Consider the following 12,875-nt stretch of genomic DNA (forward strand, 5'->3'; position numbering starts at 1 on the left):
GTTAAAACCCTACTTTCAAATTCTCTTGGGTATATAGCCACATGTGGAATTGCAGGACCATGTGGTAATTCTATTTTTAAATTTTGAGGGAACTGCCATACTGTTTTCCATAGTGACTGCACCATTTTCTATTCCTTACCAAACAGTGCGCAAGAGTTTCAATTTCTCTACATCCTTGCAAACTCTTATTATATTCTATTCTTTTTCTCTCTGTTATCAGGTTTCCCTACGATGATTAGTGATGTTGCGAATCTGTTCATATGCCTTTTGACCATTGGTATATCTTCTCTGGAGAAATATTCAAGTTCTTTGCCCATTTTTGAATTGGGTTGTTCATTTTGTTGTTGAATTGTAGATATTCTTCATATATTCTCGATATTACTCCTTTTCATATATATGATGTGCAGATATTCTACAGGTTGCTTTTGTACTCTATTGATATTGTCTTTCAAATATGTATTTATTTATTTTTTGTTGATAGTGAATTTGATGCACAAATCTAAAGTATTTTTTTCTTCCTTGCCTATGCCTTGGTGTCACACCCAAGAAATCATTAACTCAATGCTCTGAAGTTATATTTTCTTCTTAGAGTTGTATACTTTTAGCTCTTTAGGTCTTTAATCCACAGTTTAGGATTTTGATCAAGAAAGACTGCAGAGTTGTGGAATGAAACTTTTTCTTCTTGCTAGCTGTCTTGCTTGCTGGCACTTTGGTTATTGGTTAAAGTCCTAGTATTAAAAATGGTGTTTAATTTACAGTACCTTCAGCTTACTTAGCAGTTTCTTCTTTGCTTCTCATTTCATTTTATAGTAGAGGCTTTAAAATGTCATTTTGTTTACACTAGGTGGTTTAATTTTATTTATTTACTTAAAAACAGTTGACAGCATTTGGAAGATTAATACAAAGCATAGATCCATTGACATCTATTTTTTACATAAAGGGGTGAATTATTTCTTTTGTTATAGTTTTTTTTTTTAATCCTCACCCAAGGATATTTTTCCATTGATTTTTAGAGAGAGTGGAAGAGAGAGGGAAAGACAGAGAGAAACATCTATGTGAGAGAAGCACATTGATTGGTTGCCTCCTGCTTGAACCCCAACAGGGCCCTGGATGGGGAGGAGCCTGCAACTGAGGTATGTGCCCCTGACCGGAATCGAACTTGGGACCCTTTGGTCCATAGGCCGATGCTATTCACTGAGCCAAACCGGCTAGGGCTGCACTAGGTGGTTTTAAAAGACCCAGAATATTTTTTAATATAGCCTGCCCATATTAAGCTGCTACATATCACAAATAGTATACAAGCAGATAAAATTTTTTCTATCCTTTGAAATCAATAACTTTGTAGGTAGTTGTGTCAGTAGAGACCAGCAGATTGGGTGCACCAAAGGGAATGATGGTGCTGTTAGGAACAGTGACAATATTGAGTAGGTGCATAATAGGATGAAGTTGGTCAATTGCAATTGTGTAGGACATAAGTATTATTTTACACTATAATTTTTTTAAAGGATTTGGACGTGGCAGAGGGAGAGGGGCAGGAAGATTCTCAACCCAAGGCATGGGGTAAGTGTAGCCATCCTATTTTTGTAGTTCTCTAGTTGTTATTTTAAGGGTTTTCTTTCTCTATGCCCAGTTTATTCTGATAAGTCAGGTGTTTTTTATACTTAAGAGAAGTAGTAAAGTAAAATAATACAAATAAAATTGTATTGCATTGGACCTTAGAGCAGAGTTTCTAGCCTTGACTCTGTTGACATTTTGGATTGGATAATAGTTTGTTGAGGTGGTTGGGTGTCTTTTACAATGTAGGATGTTTAGCAACATCCCTGGCCTTTCCCTACTAGATGCCTGTAGCACTCCTTCTCAAGTTATGATATTCAAAAATGTCTCCAGACATTGCCACATGCTCCCTGGGAGGGAGGTGCACAATCACCCCTAGCTGTAAACCACTGCATAATGGTTATGTTGGTAAAGCCAGCAATTGTCTTTGAATGGTAAGTAAATGTGATGTTTATTTATGTAAAAGTAATAGTTTTTCCTGAATTGTAATAGTGATCATACTGTTAGTAAATAAATGTATAATCAGTAGTTTTTTCATTATTTCTTATTGTTCTTTTACTTTTTCCTGCTTCTAAAACTTTAGCTCCCCCTTGATTTTTAGAAAAAAATAAAATAAAAAGAAAGAAAAAAGTTTTAAAGCATTTTACAGAATCCAGATGCAGATTACAATCAAGAAAGGAAGGGAATTGGTTCCAGGAAAAGCCCTTTTTCTCTCCATAGCTTCAGGGCAGCACTGTTTGGGGTCACTTCTTCAGGTGGTACCTCTTGCCATCTTTTTTCTTCCTCAGCTCCCTGTAGACAAAGGAAGGATGAAAACACTTAAACACCTATGCCCAGCACAGTAGCTTTAAACTGTCTTGTGGATTTTACTGTGTACTTTCAAACTTATTCCTTCGTGATTTTTTTAAAAAGTTGATACTGCAATTAAGCTGGGGGAAAAAAATCTGTTGTGAAGATTTTAGAGATAGTATTTAATTTGGCTCTAGTTACTAGACCTCTGAGTCATGGGTGTTTAGGATTTTAATGAACAACAACAACAAAAAAGAGGTACTGAACAAAACATTTTTGTTTCTTTTTAAAAACATTTTTTATCAAATGTTTCTATACAAAAAGGATCATATACAACTGCTGCAAAAGGATCAAAGTCAAACTTGGATTCTGACTTGGGAAGAAAAGACTTGTTGCCTGTTTAAAGTCCGGGGTTAGTTTTCAGGGGGCTTTCCATAGAGCCCTCATGCTGCCTAGAATGATTATGCCTCCACACCTGCTTTAGGATGCAGAGGACAGCAACTTAGGGAAATAGAGGTATCTTATAAGAGTGTATGGAAGATCCCTAGGCAACTCTGCTTTTCAGAAAATCTGAATCCTAATGTCAAGAGGAATGAGCTATAGTTAAATAGGAGAAGGAGGGTGAAGTTTCATAGCATCACTTAGAAGGGAAAGGGCTTCTTTTGCGGAAGATGATGTACAGTTAATTTTGTGACTTTGGTGATTGCTTCATTACCTTTATTCTTTATTTCAAACCCAGGACATTTAATCCCGCAGACTATTCAGATTCTCCATCTATAGATGGGTGTGGGACAAAACCAGTAGTTTGGGAAGCTGCTCAGAATGGTGCAGATGAGGGAAGTGGTAAGTGTCCATTCTTATCAGAGATGTATTTTTAAAGTTTGGGTTAGCATGCATATAAAGATGACATCAAAGTGCTGATGAAGAATAACGAAAAAGCCTGCTGTCCTACCCCTGAGACTACTAGCTTGTCCTGACATTTCCAAAGACTCTCACTTATAAATCTCATTGATGATAAGACATTTGATTTTGTTTCCTTTCTGCACTCTGAGGAATAGGTTGTAATCAGGCTATGTAAGTCAGCACAAATCCACACTCAAATCTCAGTATGTCATGGATTTCTTTTTATTTTATTTATTTATTTTCCTAAAAAAATATATTTTATTGATTTTTTACAGAGAGGAAGGGAGAGGGATAGAGAGTTAGAAACATCGATGAGAGAGAAACATTGATCAGCTGCCTCCTGCACATCTCCTACTGGGGATGTGCCTGCAACCCAGGTACATGCCCTTGACCTGGGACCTTTCAGTCCGCAGGCTGACGCTCTATCCACTGAGCCAAACCTGTCAGGGCATGGATTTCTTTTTATTAAAAATTTTTAAAAATTATAGTCAACATTCAATATTATATTAGTTTTAGGTGTACAGCATAGTATTTAGGCATTTATATAACTTATGAAGTGATCTCCCTGATAAGTCTAGTTTCTTCCCCAGCCCCCTGTCAACCCCCCACCAGTGTGTCAGGGATTTATAGAATTTCTTAGGAGAAGACTTATTACTGAAAATACCATTGCTAATGGTGGACAGTAAAATTTGGCCAGATAAAGTGGTAGATGATAGATGGGTTTGGAGCAACAATTGCTTTTGCAGGTTTTTTTTCTGTATCCTTCTGTTTTTGGATTATTTCTTTTCTAAAATTCATGGGTAGATATTTGTTGATTGGGCATGTTTATTTAATAGAGCTTTTTGGAGGATTTGTTCATGATAAGAACTATTGTGATTGTATTTATAAAGATACAATTTGAGTCCCGCTGGAGTGGCTCAATTGGTTGAGCGTCACCCAGTGCACCCAAAGGTTGCCAATTCGAGTCCTGGTCAGGGCACAGGCCTAGGTTGCGGGGTTTTTTGTTATTGTTGTGTTAATTCTAACCAAAGCATATTTTTTCCATTGATTTTGAGAGAGAGTGGAAGGGAGAGGAAGGGGGAGAGAGAGAGAGAGAGAGAGAGAGAGATACATTGATGTGAGAAAGAAACATAGATTGGTGCCTCCTGCATGCACCCAGGATCCAACATGCAATCCAGGTACGTGCTCATGATCAGGAATTGAACCTGAGACCCTTCGGTGAGTAGGCTGACACTCCATCTACTGAGCGACACCAGCCAGGGCTGGGTTGCAGGTTTAATCCCCAGTCGGGGAACATACAGAAGGCAACCTATCGATGTTTCTCTCTCCCTCTCTCCCTCCAAGTATGTCCTTAGGTGAGGATTTTTAAAAAAAATGAAGACATAATTTGACACCTCTATATAGCATCAACCCTGGTCAGGAAATAAGACTATGCATCACATGCACAATCATGAACTAGAAATCAAAGATACTGTAGAGATGACCAACAAAAGTTATAAATGGTAATTTGAAAAGACTAGTAAAATTGATAAATTTATTTGAGACTGTTCAGGGGAAGGAGAAGCATAAATAATTGATTCTAGGAATGAAGAGGAATATTGATATTATTTATAATTATTATAGTTGTTAAAAGATCATAGGAAGACACTTTATGTCAATACATTTTGTGCTAACATTTGAAATTACACAATGATCTCACTCTTCAACACAGATATAAAGTCTTTTTGAGGGGCTCTTTTCTTTTTAATTTAATTTATTGTTGAAAGCATTACAGATGTCCCCACTTATTTCCCCCATTGACTCCCTCCACCCTGCTCTCATCCCCTCCCCAGGCCTTCCCCACACTATTGTCTGTCCATAGGCTATGCATATAAGCATATAAGTTCATTGGTTAATCTGTTCCCACCTCCACCCCCCTTTCCTCTGAAATATGTCAGTCTATTGCATGCTTCAATGCCTCTTGATCTTTTTTTTTTTTTAATATATATTTTTATTGATTTCAGAGAGGAAGGGAGAGGGAGAGATAGAAACGTCAATGATGAGAGAGGATCATTGACCGGCTGCCTTCTGCACATCCCACACTGGGGACTGAGCCTGCAACTGGGCATATGCCCTGACTGGGAATCGAATCTTGACCTCCTGGTTCATAAGTCGACACTCAACCACTGAGTTACACCGCCGTTCATCAGTTTGTTTTGTTCATTAGATTCCTCATATAAGTGAGATCATGTGATACTTATCTTTCTTTGACTGGCTTATTTCACTTAGCATAATACTTTCCAGGTCTCTCCATGCTGTTGCAAATGGTAAGAGTTTCTTTTTACAGCTTCATAGTATCTATTGTGTAAATGTACCACAGTTTTTAAATTCACTCATCTACTGATGGGCATTTGGGCTGTTTCCAGATCTTTGCTATTCAGAATAATGCTGTTATGAACATAGAGGTGCCTATATTCTTTCTGATTGGTGATTCTGGCTTCTTAGGATATATTCCTAGAGCTGGGATAACTGGGTCAAATTCTTTTTTACTGCTGTATAGTACTAGTATTCCATGGTATAAATGTGCCACAGCTCTTTTTTTTTTAAATTAAATCTTTATTGTTCAGATTATTACAGTTGTTCCTCTTTTTTCCCCCCATAGCTCTCCTCTACCCAGTTTCCACCCCACCCTCTGCCCTTACCCCTCCCTCTGCCCTTACCTCTCCCACTGTTTGGTGACTACTGTCTTAGGATATATTTCTAGAAATGGGATTACTGGGTCAAATGGCAGTTCCATATTTAATTTTTTGAGGAAATTCCATACTGTTTTTCATAATGGCTGTACCAGTCTGCATTCCCACCAGCAGTGTACTAGGGTTCTTTTCTCCATATCCTCAAAGCTTTTTATTGTGATGTAGCCCCATTTGTTTATTTTCTCCTTTGTTTCTCTTTCCCTAGGCAATGTATTGGTGAAAATTCTGCTCTGTGGGATGTCTGATATTTTGCTGCTTATGTGTTCTTCTAGGATTTTTATGGATTTACAACTTAACATTTAAGTCTTTTATCTATTTTGAGTTTATTCTTATGTATGGTGTAAGTTGGTGGTCTAGTTTCATTTTTTTGCATGTATCTGTCAAATTTCCCCAACACCATTTATTGAAGAGAGTGTCTTGACTGCATTGTATGCTCAAGCCTCCTTTGTCAAATATTAACGGAGCATAATAGTTGAGGTCAATTTCTGGGTTCTCTGTTCTGTTCCATTGATCTATATGCCTGTTCTTGTGCCATACCAGGCTGTTTTGATTACGCTGGCTTTGTAGTATAACTTGAAATCTGGTATTGTGATTCTCCCAACTTTGTTTTTCTTTATCAGGATTACTGCAGTTATTCGGGGTCTTTTTTGGTTCCATATAATTTTTTTGGAGTATTTGTTCTAGATCTGTGGAATATGCCAGTGGTATTTTGATAGGGATTGCATTGAGTCTATAGATTGCTTTGGGTAGTATGGGCATTTTAATGATATTAATTCTGCCAATCAGTGAACACAATATATTCTTCCACTTGTTTATACCTTCCTCTATCTCTTTTTTTTTCAATGTTCTGTAATTTTCTGAGTATAAGTCTTTTTACCTCCTTGGTTAAGTTTATTCCTACGTATGTTAATTTTTTTGTTACAATGGTAAATGGGACTTTTTTTTTAGTTTCTCTTTCTGAGAGTTCATTATTGGTGTATAAAAATCCCACTGGTCTTACCTCTGGTGTTCCAGACTGTGGAGCCCAGGCTGGGTTCCAGGCCTCCACCTTCACAGGGAAATAACCCTGCTGAGGCCAGGAGATGCCTCCTCACTTTCGGCCTGCCACCCATGGAGGCTGGGTCAGCCCCTCTCTCGGCCTTGCCTTTTCTACCAGTGTCCAGGGTTTTCTGTCCTTGCTTAATATAAATCTTCTCCTCAGCTGGACCTCAGTTGGTAATTCCAGGTGAATGTTCCCTAATTTAGTTTAATTTCCAGTCTGGCCCTGGGAGGAGGTGCAAAAAAGCTGTGCCATTTTGGCCACCATCTTCTCTCCCCTAGTTATAAAGTCTTAAGCCAAAATACTGGAGAACAGAATGCAGTAATAGAAAAAAGATAGTACACATCACAGCCATGTTAAATTTATACCTGGTATTCATATTTAACATTTAAATACCAATAAACTCTTAGATATATATTCAAGATAATAGGAGACTTAGGTTCATACAAATGTTCTTAGAAGCATAACTCATAATAGCTAAAAAGTGGAAACCAAATGTCTTTCAGTTGATGAATAGATAAGAATAATGTCTGTCATCTCTACAATGGAATATTCATTTTCCCTTAAAAAAAAAAAAAGAATGAATTACTGCCTGGCTGGTGTGGTCCAGTGGTTGAGTGCCAACCTATGTACCAGGAGATTAGGGTTTAATTCCCTGGCAGGGCACATGCCTGGGTTATAGGCTCCATCCCTAGTGTGGGGCATGTAGGAGGCAGCCAATCGATTTTCTCTCACCATTGATGTTTCTGTCTCTCCCCACCCCCCTCCTCTCTGAAATCAATAAAAATATAAATAAAAAAAAAATTAAAAAAAAAAAAAATAAATAAATAAAATGAAGTGCTGCCCTAGCCGGTTTGACTCAGTGGATAGAGCACCGGCCTGCGGACTGAAGGGTCCAGGGTTCAATTCCGGTCAAGGGCACATGCCTGGGTTGCAGGCTCAATCCCCAGTAGGGGGCATGCAGGAGGCAGCCAATCAGTGATTCTCTATCATCATTGATGTTTCTATCTCTCTCTTTTACTCTGAAATCAATAAAAATATAGTTTTTTCAAAAAAGAATGAAGTACTGATACGTGCTGCAGCATGGATGAACCTTGAAACATCATGCTGAATGAAAGAAGCCAGTTGTAAAGGACCATATATTTTATATTGTATGATTTCATTTATGAGAAGTGCCCAGATTAGACAAATACATAGCGACAAAAAGTAGATTGGGAACCTTGGGGGAAGATAGGTACTAACTACTAATGAATTAAAGATTATTTTTTGGAGTGATGAAAATATTCTGGAATAGATCGTAGTGATGGTTGCACAACTTCTGAATATAATAAAACTATTCAATTGTGTACTTTAAAAGGGAGGATTTTATGCTGTGTAAGTTAAATCTCAATAACAAAAATGAGTTCTGTGAATTCCTGTATAGAATAAAGGAGAAAATTCACATACTTTCAATAAGGAAAGCATTTGACAAAATCTAACATCCATACTGTTTTGGTTTTTTTAAAAGCCAGGCAAATCTGGAATACAAGGATAGTTTCTTAATCAAAGGACATCTACAACACTTACTGTAAACATTGCAGTTAATGGTGATGTGTTGAATGTTTTTCCTCTGGAACAAGATAAAGAAGCTTATTACTCTCACTATTTCTATTCACTAGTGTACCAGAGGTTTTAACCATTGCAGTAAGGAATAAAGAAGCAAAGTCAGAGGGGTAGAAAGGGAGGAAAAAATGTGTCATTTCTGATGATGTTATAAAAGAATCTACAGAGAAATGATTGAAATTAGTAAAGGGGTTTTAAAAGGTGTTGGATAAAAGTTCAATAAACATATATTTTTCTTTTTTACTGAATTTATTGGGATGACATTAGTTAAAATTATACAGGTTTCAGATGCACAATTCCACAACACATCATCTGTACACATCATCACCCTGAGTCAGGTCTCCTTCCATCACCATTTATCCCCCTTATACCCTTCTACAACTCTTTCCCCCTCTCCGTAATCCCCACACTGTTGTCTGTACCCATGAATTTATTTCTCTCTCTTTTTTATTTTTTTCGCAATCCCTCTACCCACCTACCTCCAGTCCCCTAACTGCCCCTATGCCCACAGCTGTCAGCCTGCTCTGTCTATAGGTCTCTATTTTGCTTGATAGTTCATTTTGGTCATTAGATTCCACATATGAGTGAAATCATATGGTACTTTCTATTTCTTTAAACCATTAACAAAGAGAAAATGGAAAAAAACTGATAGCCTCAAAAAACAACAAATGACTATGAAGCAGTCTAATGATATGCAAGATGGTAAGTCTTCTACCTATGCAAACATAAAATACATAAACTCGCCCTAACCGGTTTGGCTCAGTGGATAGAGCGTTGGCCTGCGGACTGAAGGGTCCCAGGTTCGATTCCGGTCAGGGGCATGTACCTGGGTTGCAGGCACATCCCTAGCAGGGAGTGTGCAGGAGGCAGCTGATTGATGTTTCTAACTCTCTATCCCTCTCCCTTCCTCTCTGTAAAAAATCAATAAAATATATTTTAAAAAAATACATAAACTCATACTAAAATATAAAATTGAGAGATTCAAGAAAACTTAAATAGAAGGATTTATCATTTTTAGATATTTCAAGTCTCACGACTGTGAAGCTTAGTTTTTGTTGACTCACTCTATGGACTTACTGATCCATGGAAGTCCACCACATGAGAATTGTCCCCACTGCCCATGGTCTATGTGGCTCAGTTGGTTGAAACATCCTCCCATTCACCAAAAAGTTTTGGGTTCGATTACCGATTAGGGCACATACCCTAGGTTGTGGGTTTTATCCCCAATTCAGGGCCGGTAGGAGAGGCAACTGATTGATGTTTCTCTCTCACATCAGTGTTTCTCTATCTCTTCCGTCCCCTCTCTTTAAATCAATAAAAACATAGTTTCGGGTAAGGATTAAAAAACAAAACAAAACCAGCAGCCCTGACTGGTGTAGCTCACTTGGTTGGAACATTGTTGCATATACCAAAAGGTGATAGGTTCGATTCCCGTTCATGGCACATGAGAAGTTGCAGGTTCCATTCCTGGTCAGGGCATGTATGAGAGGCAACTGATCAATGTTTCTTACATCAGTGTTTCTCTTCCTCTTTCTCTCTCTTTCCTCCCCTCTTTCTCTCTCTTTCTCTAAAATCAATTTTAAAAAAAGAAAGAAGAAAATTGACTTCACTATTTTAAGAAGTGAGGTTTATGGAGATGTATTCTTTATATATTTACCCTTTTATTTATTATTATTTTTAATATATCTTTATTGATTTCAGAGAGGAAGGGAGAGGGAGCGAGAGAGAGAAACATCAGTGATGAGAGAGAATCATTGATTGGCTGCCTCCTGCACGCCCCCTACTGGGGACCAAGCCCGCAACCCTGGCATGTCCCCTTGACTGGAATCGAACCTGGGACCTTTCAGCCCTCAGGCCGATGCTCTATCCACCGTGCCAAACCAGCTAGGGCAATATTTACCCTTTTAAAGAGGAATAAGTGAATTCCAGGAAATACATGTAGTTGTATAAACACCACTAAAATAAAGACACTGTTTTTCTGTGCTAGTAATGAACAATTGCAAATTGGAATAAAAGGGGGGGGGGGGCCTAGTACCATTTATAGTAGTACAGAAACATGAAATATTTAGGTGTAAGTATGATGAAGTATGTATGTGTAGGGTTTGTATGTTGGAAATTATGAAACATGATGAGAAAAATCAAAGCAGACCCCCCAAAAAGAAGGAGATATTCATTGTTCATGAATTGGAAGACTCAGTATTATTAAAATGCCATTTCTCTCCAAATAGATGCATGGGTTCAATACAAATTCCATCGAAATCCCAGAAGATATATTTGGATTAAATTGACAACTTTAGTCTAAAATATTTACAGAAAAGAATAGTAACGAGTATAGTCCAAATAATTTTGGAAAAGAACAGCAGTTCAAAGACTTAACTTTCCTTGATTTTAAGAACTTATTCTGATCCTAGCTGGTTTGGCTCAGTGGATAGAGTGTCATCCACTGACTGAAGGGTCCTGGGCTGGATTCTTGTCAGGGGCACGTACCTTGTCACAAAAAATGACAACTATACACACATTGTATCTATGCCAAATTTTTGGCTATTGTACTATAATTATGTGAGATGTAAATATCTGGGAATGCTGGGTGAAAGGTAACTTCTTGTGAATCTGTATTTTAGAAAAAAAAAGGAATGAAAGATTTGAACAGATGTTTCCCAAAGAAAATATCTTAATGGCAAATAAGCACACAAAAACGTTCGTCTTCATTGGTCATTGGGGAAATACAAATTAAACCCACTATTCATCCATTAAAGGAGCTTTAAAAGGAAACTTACAGTACCAAGTATTAGTGAAGAGGGCAGAAAAACTTGAACTTATAAATTCCTGGTGTGAAAGCTTACATTTAACATGCAATCTGACAATCCACACCCTAGGTTTTTATTGAAGAGGAATAAAAACATGCACTTGCACTTGATATTTTATAGAGTTTTTATTCATAGTCACTACTTTTTAAATCAGGTATTTAAATAATGTTGAATTAGGTGATTAACTGCTATTTTTCTTATTCCTCCCTTCTTTCTTTTACTGTTTTGTTTCTTCTCTCTCTCTTCATGCTCATTCTCTTCATTTTCATTTAGAGTAGCAGATTCCTTACTGAAAAACATTTGGATAAGCAAATTGTGTTTGATGCAGAATACAATGGAGTGCTGGCTATTTTTCTAGAGGCCTCACAGAATGGTATTGTCTTGTTGATAACACAGAGTAGACAGTAGAGTCTAGCCCTCAGTCTTATAGGTTCAGAAACGACTCCTTTAAAAAATTTAGAGAGAGGAAGGAGAGGGGAGAGAGAGAAACATCAATTTGTTTCTCCACTTATTTATGCATTCATTGATTGATTCTTGTATGTCCCCTGACTGGGGCTTGAACCCACAACCTTGGCATATTGGGACGATGCTCTAACCAACTGAGCTACCTGGCCAGGGCCCAGAAACATGATTCTTGTTTAGAGAGAGTAGAAGGTAGGGCGAGAGACAAAGTGAAACATCGATGTGAGACACCTGGATTGGTTGCCTCCAGCACAAGCCCCGACCAAGGCCAGAGATGGAGCCTGCAACCAAGGTACATGCCCTTGACTGGAATTGAACCCGAGACCCTTCAGTTCTCAGTTCGATGCTCTATCCACTGAGCCAAAATGGGCTAGGGTGAAACATGACTCTTGACAGTGTAAAAATCAAATCCATTCCCTAGAGTCACATTAACACTTAACCAAAATAGAAAGTCTGAAGGATAGTTAAAATGTTTACTTATAAATTTACTAAAATCGGTGTACCTTTTACATAGTGTGGAATGCTTTTTTTGATGAGTGGGAAGGGAGCCTGCTGAACCTAGGAGTAAGAAAAGGGTAGTGAATGTTCAAGGGCCATCTGGCTAATAAGATGCATACTTGAGTCACAGTTGCCTGTCATAGTATGGATTACAGTAAATTTCCCTCTCCTTGGAGTACGTTATACAATATACCGAGCTCTGATGCTTTCTTTTCTCTGTTTAATTGGCTGATCCTTAATTGTTTTGATCTGTTAAAACCTTCCATTTTACATTGATCTGCAGAACTGGCATCAGATGCTCAAAATGTAGCTCAAGATCTGCCAAACAAAAATTCTTACGGGCACAAAGGTATGAATATTTTATTTAAAAATTTCTCTTAGTTAAGAATTTTACAAAATGCTTATAGTATCTTCCATTTTTATCAAGATTAACTAATAGAATTTATCAGATAAGTATTTATAATCTATATTTTTACAACTACTTGATAA

The 12,875-nt window shown here is 37.6% G+C and overlaps 1 protein-coding gene across 14 annotated transcripts in view; it reads left to right on the plus strand.

Moving 5' to 3' along the window:
• UBAP2 (ubiquitin associated protein 2) overlaps window positions 1-12,875 on the plus strand; it is a 99,247-nt gene that overhangs the window by 54,314 nt on the left and 32,058 nt on the right. For 7 of the 14 annotated variants that reach the window (XM_006098763.3, XM_023762433.1, XM_023762431.1 and 4 more), the window contains 3 exons: window positions 1,506-1,560; window positions 3,083-3,186; window positions 12,670-12,735. The exons of 1 other annotated variant lie outside the window; for it this stretch is intronic. In XM_006098763.3, coding sequence (XP_006098825.1) covers window positions 1,506-1,560; window positions 3,083-3,186; window positions 12,670-12,735 — 225 coding nt within the window. The remainder of the gene's footprint in view (window positions 1-1,505; window positions 1,561-3,082; window positions 3,187-12,669; window positions 12,736-12,875) is intronic. 6 more of the 14 variants (XM_023762437.1, XM_023762439.1, XM_023762440.1 and 3 more) reach the window with 3 other exon arrangements.

The sequence above is a fragment of the Myotis lucifugus genome, unplaced genomic scaffold (genome assembly GCF_000147115.1).
Source record: "Myotis lucifugus unplaced genomic scaffold, Myoluc2.0 scaffold_246, whole genome shotgun sequence".
NCBI classification, from domain to species: domain Eukaryota; kingdom Metazoa; phylum Chordata; class Mammalia; order Chiroptera; family Vespertilionidae; genus Myotis; species Myotis lucifugus.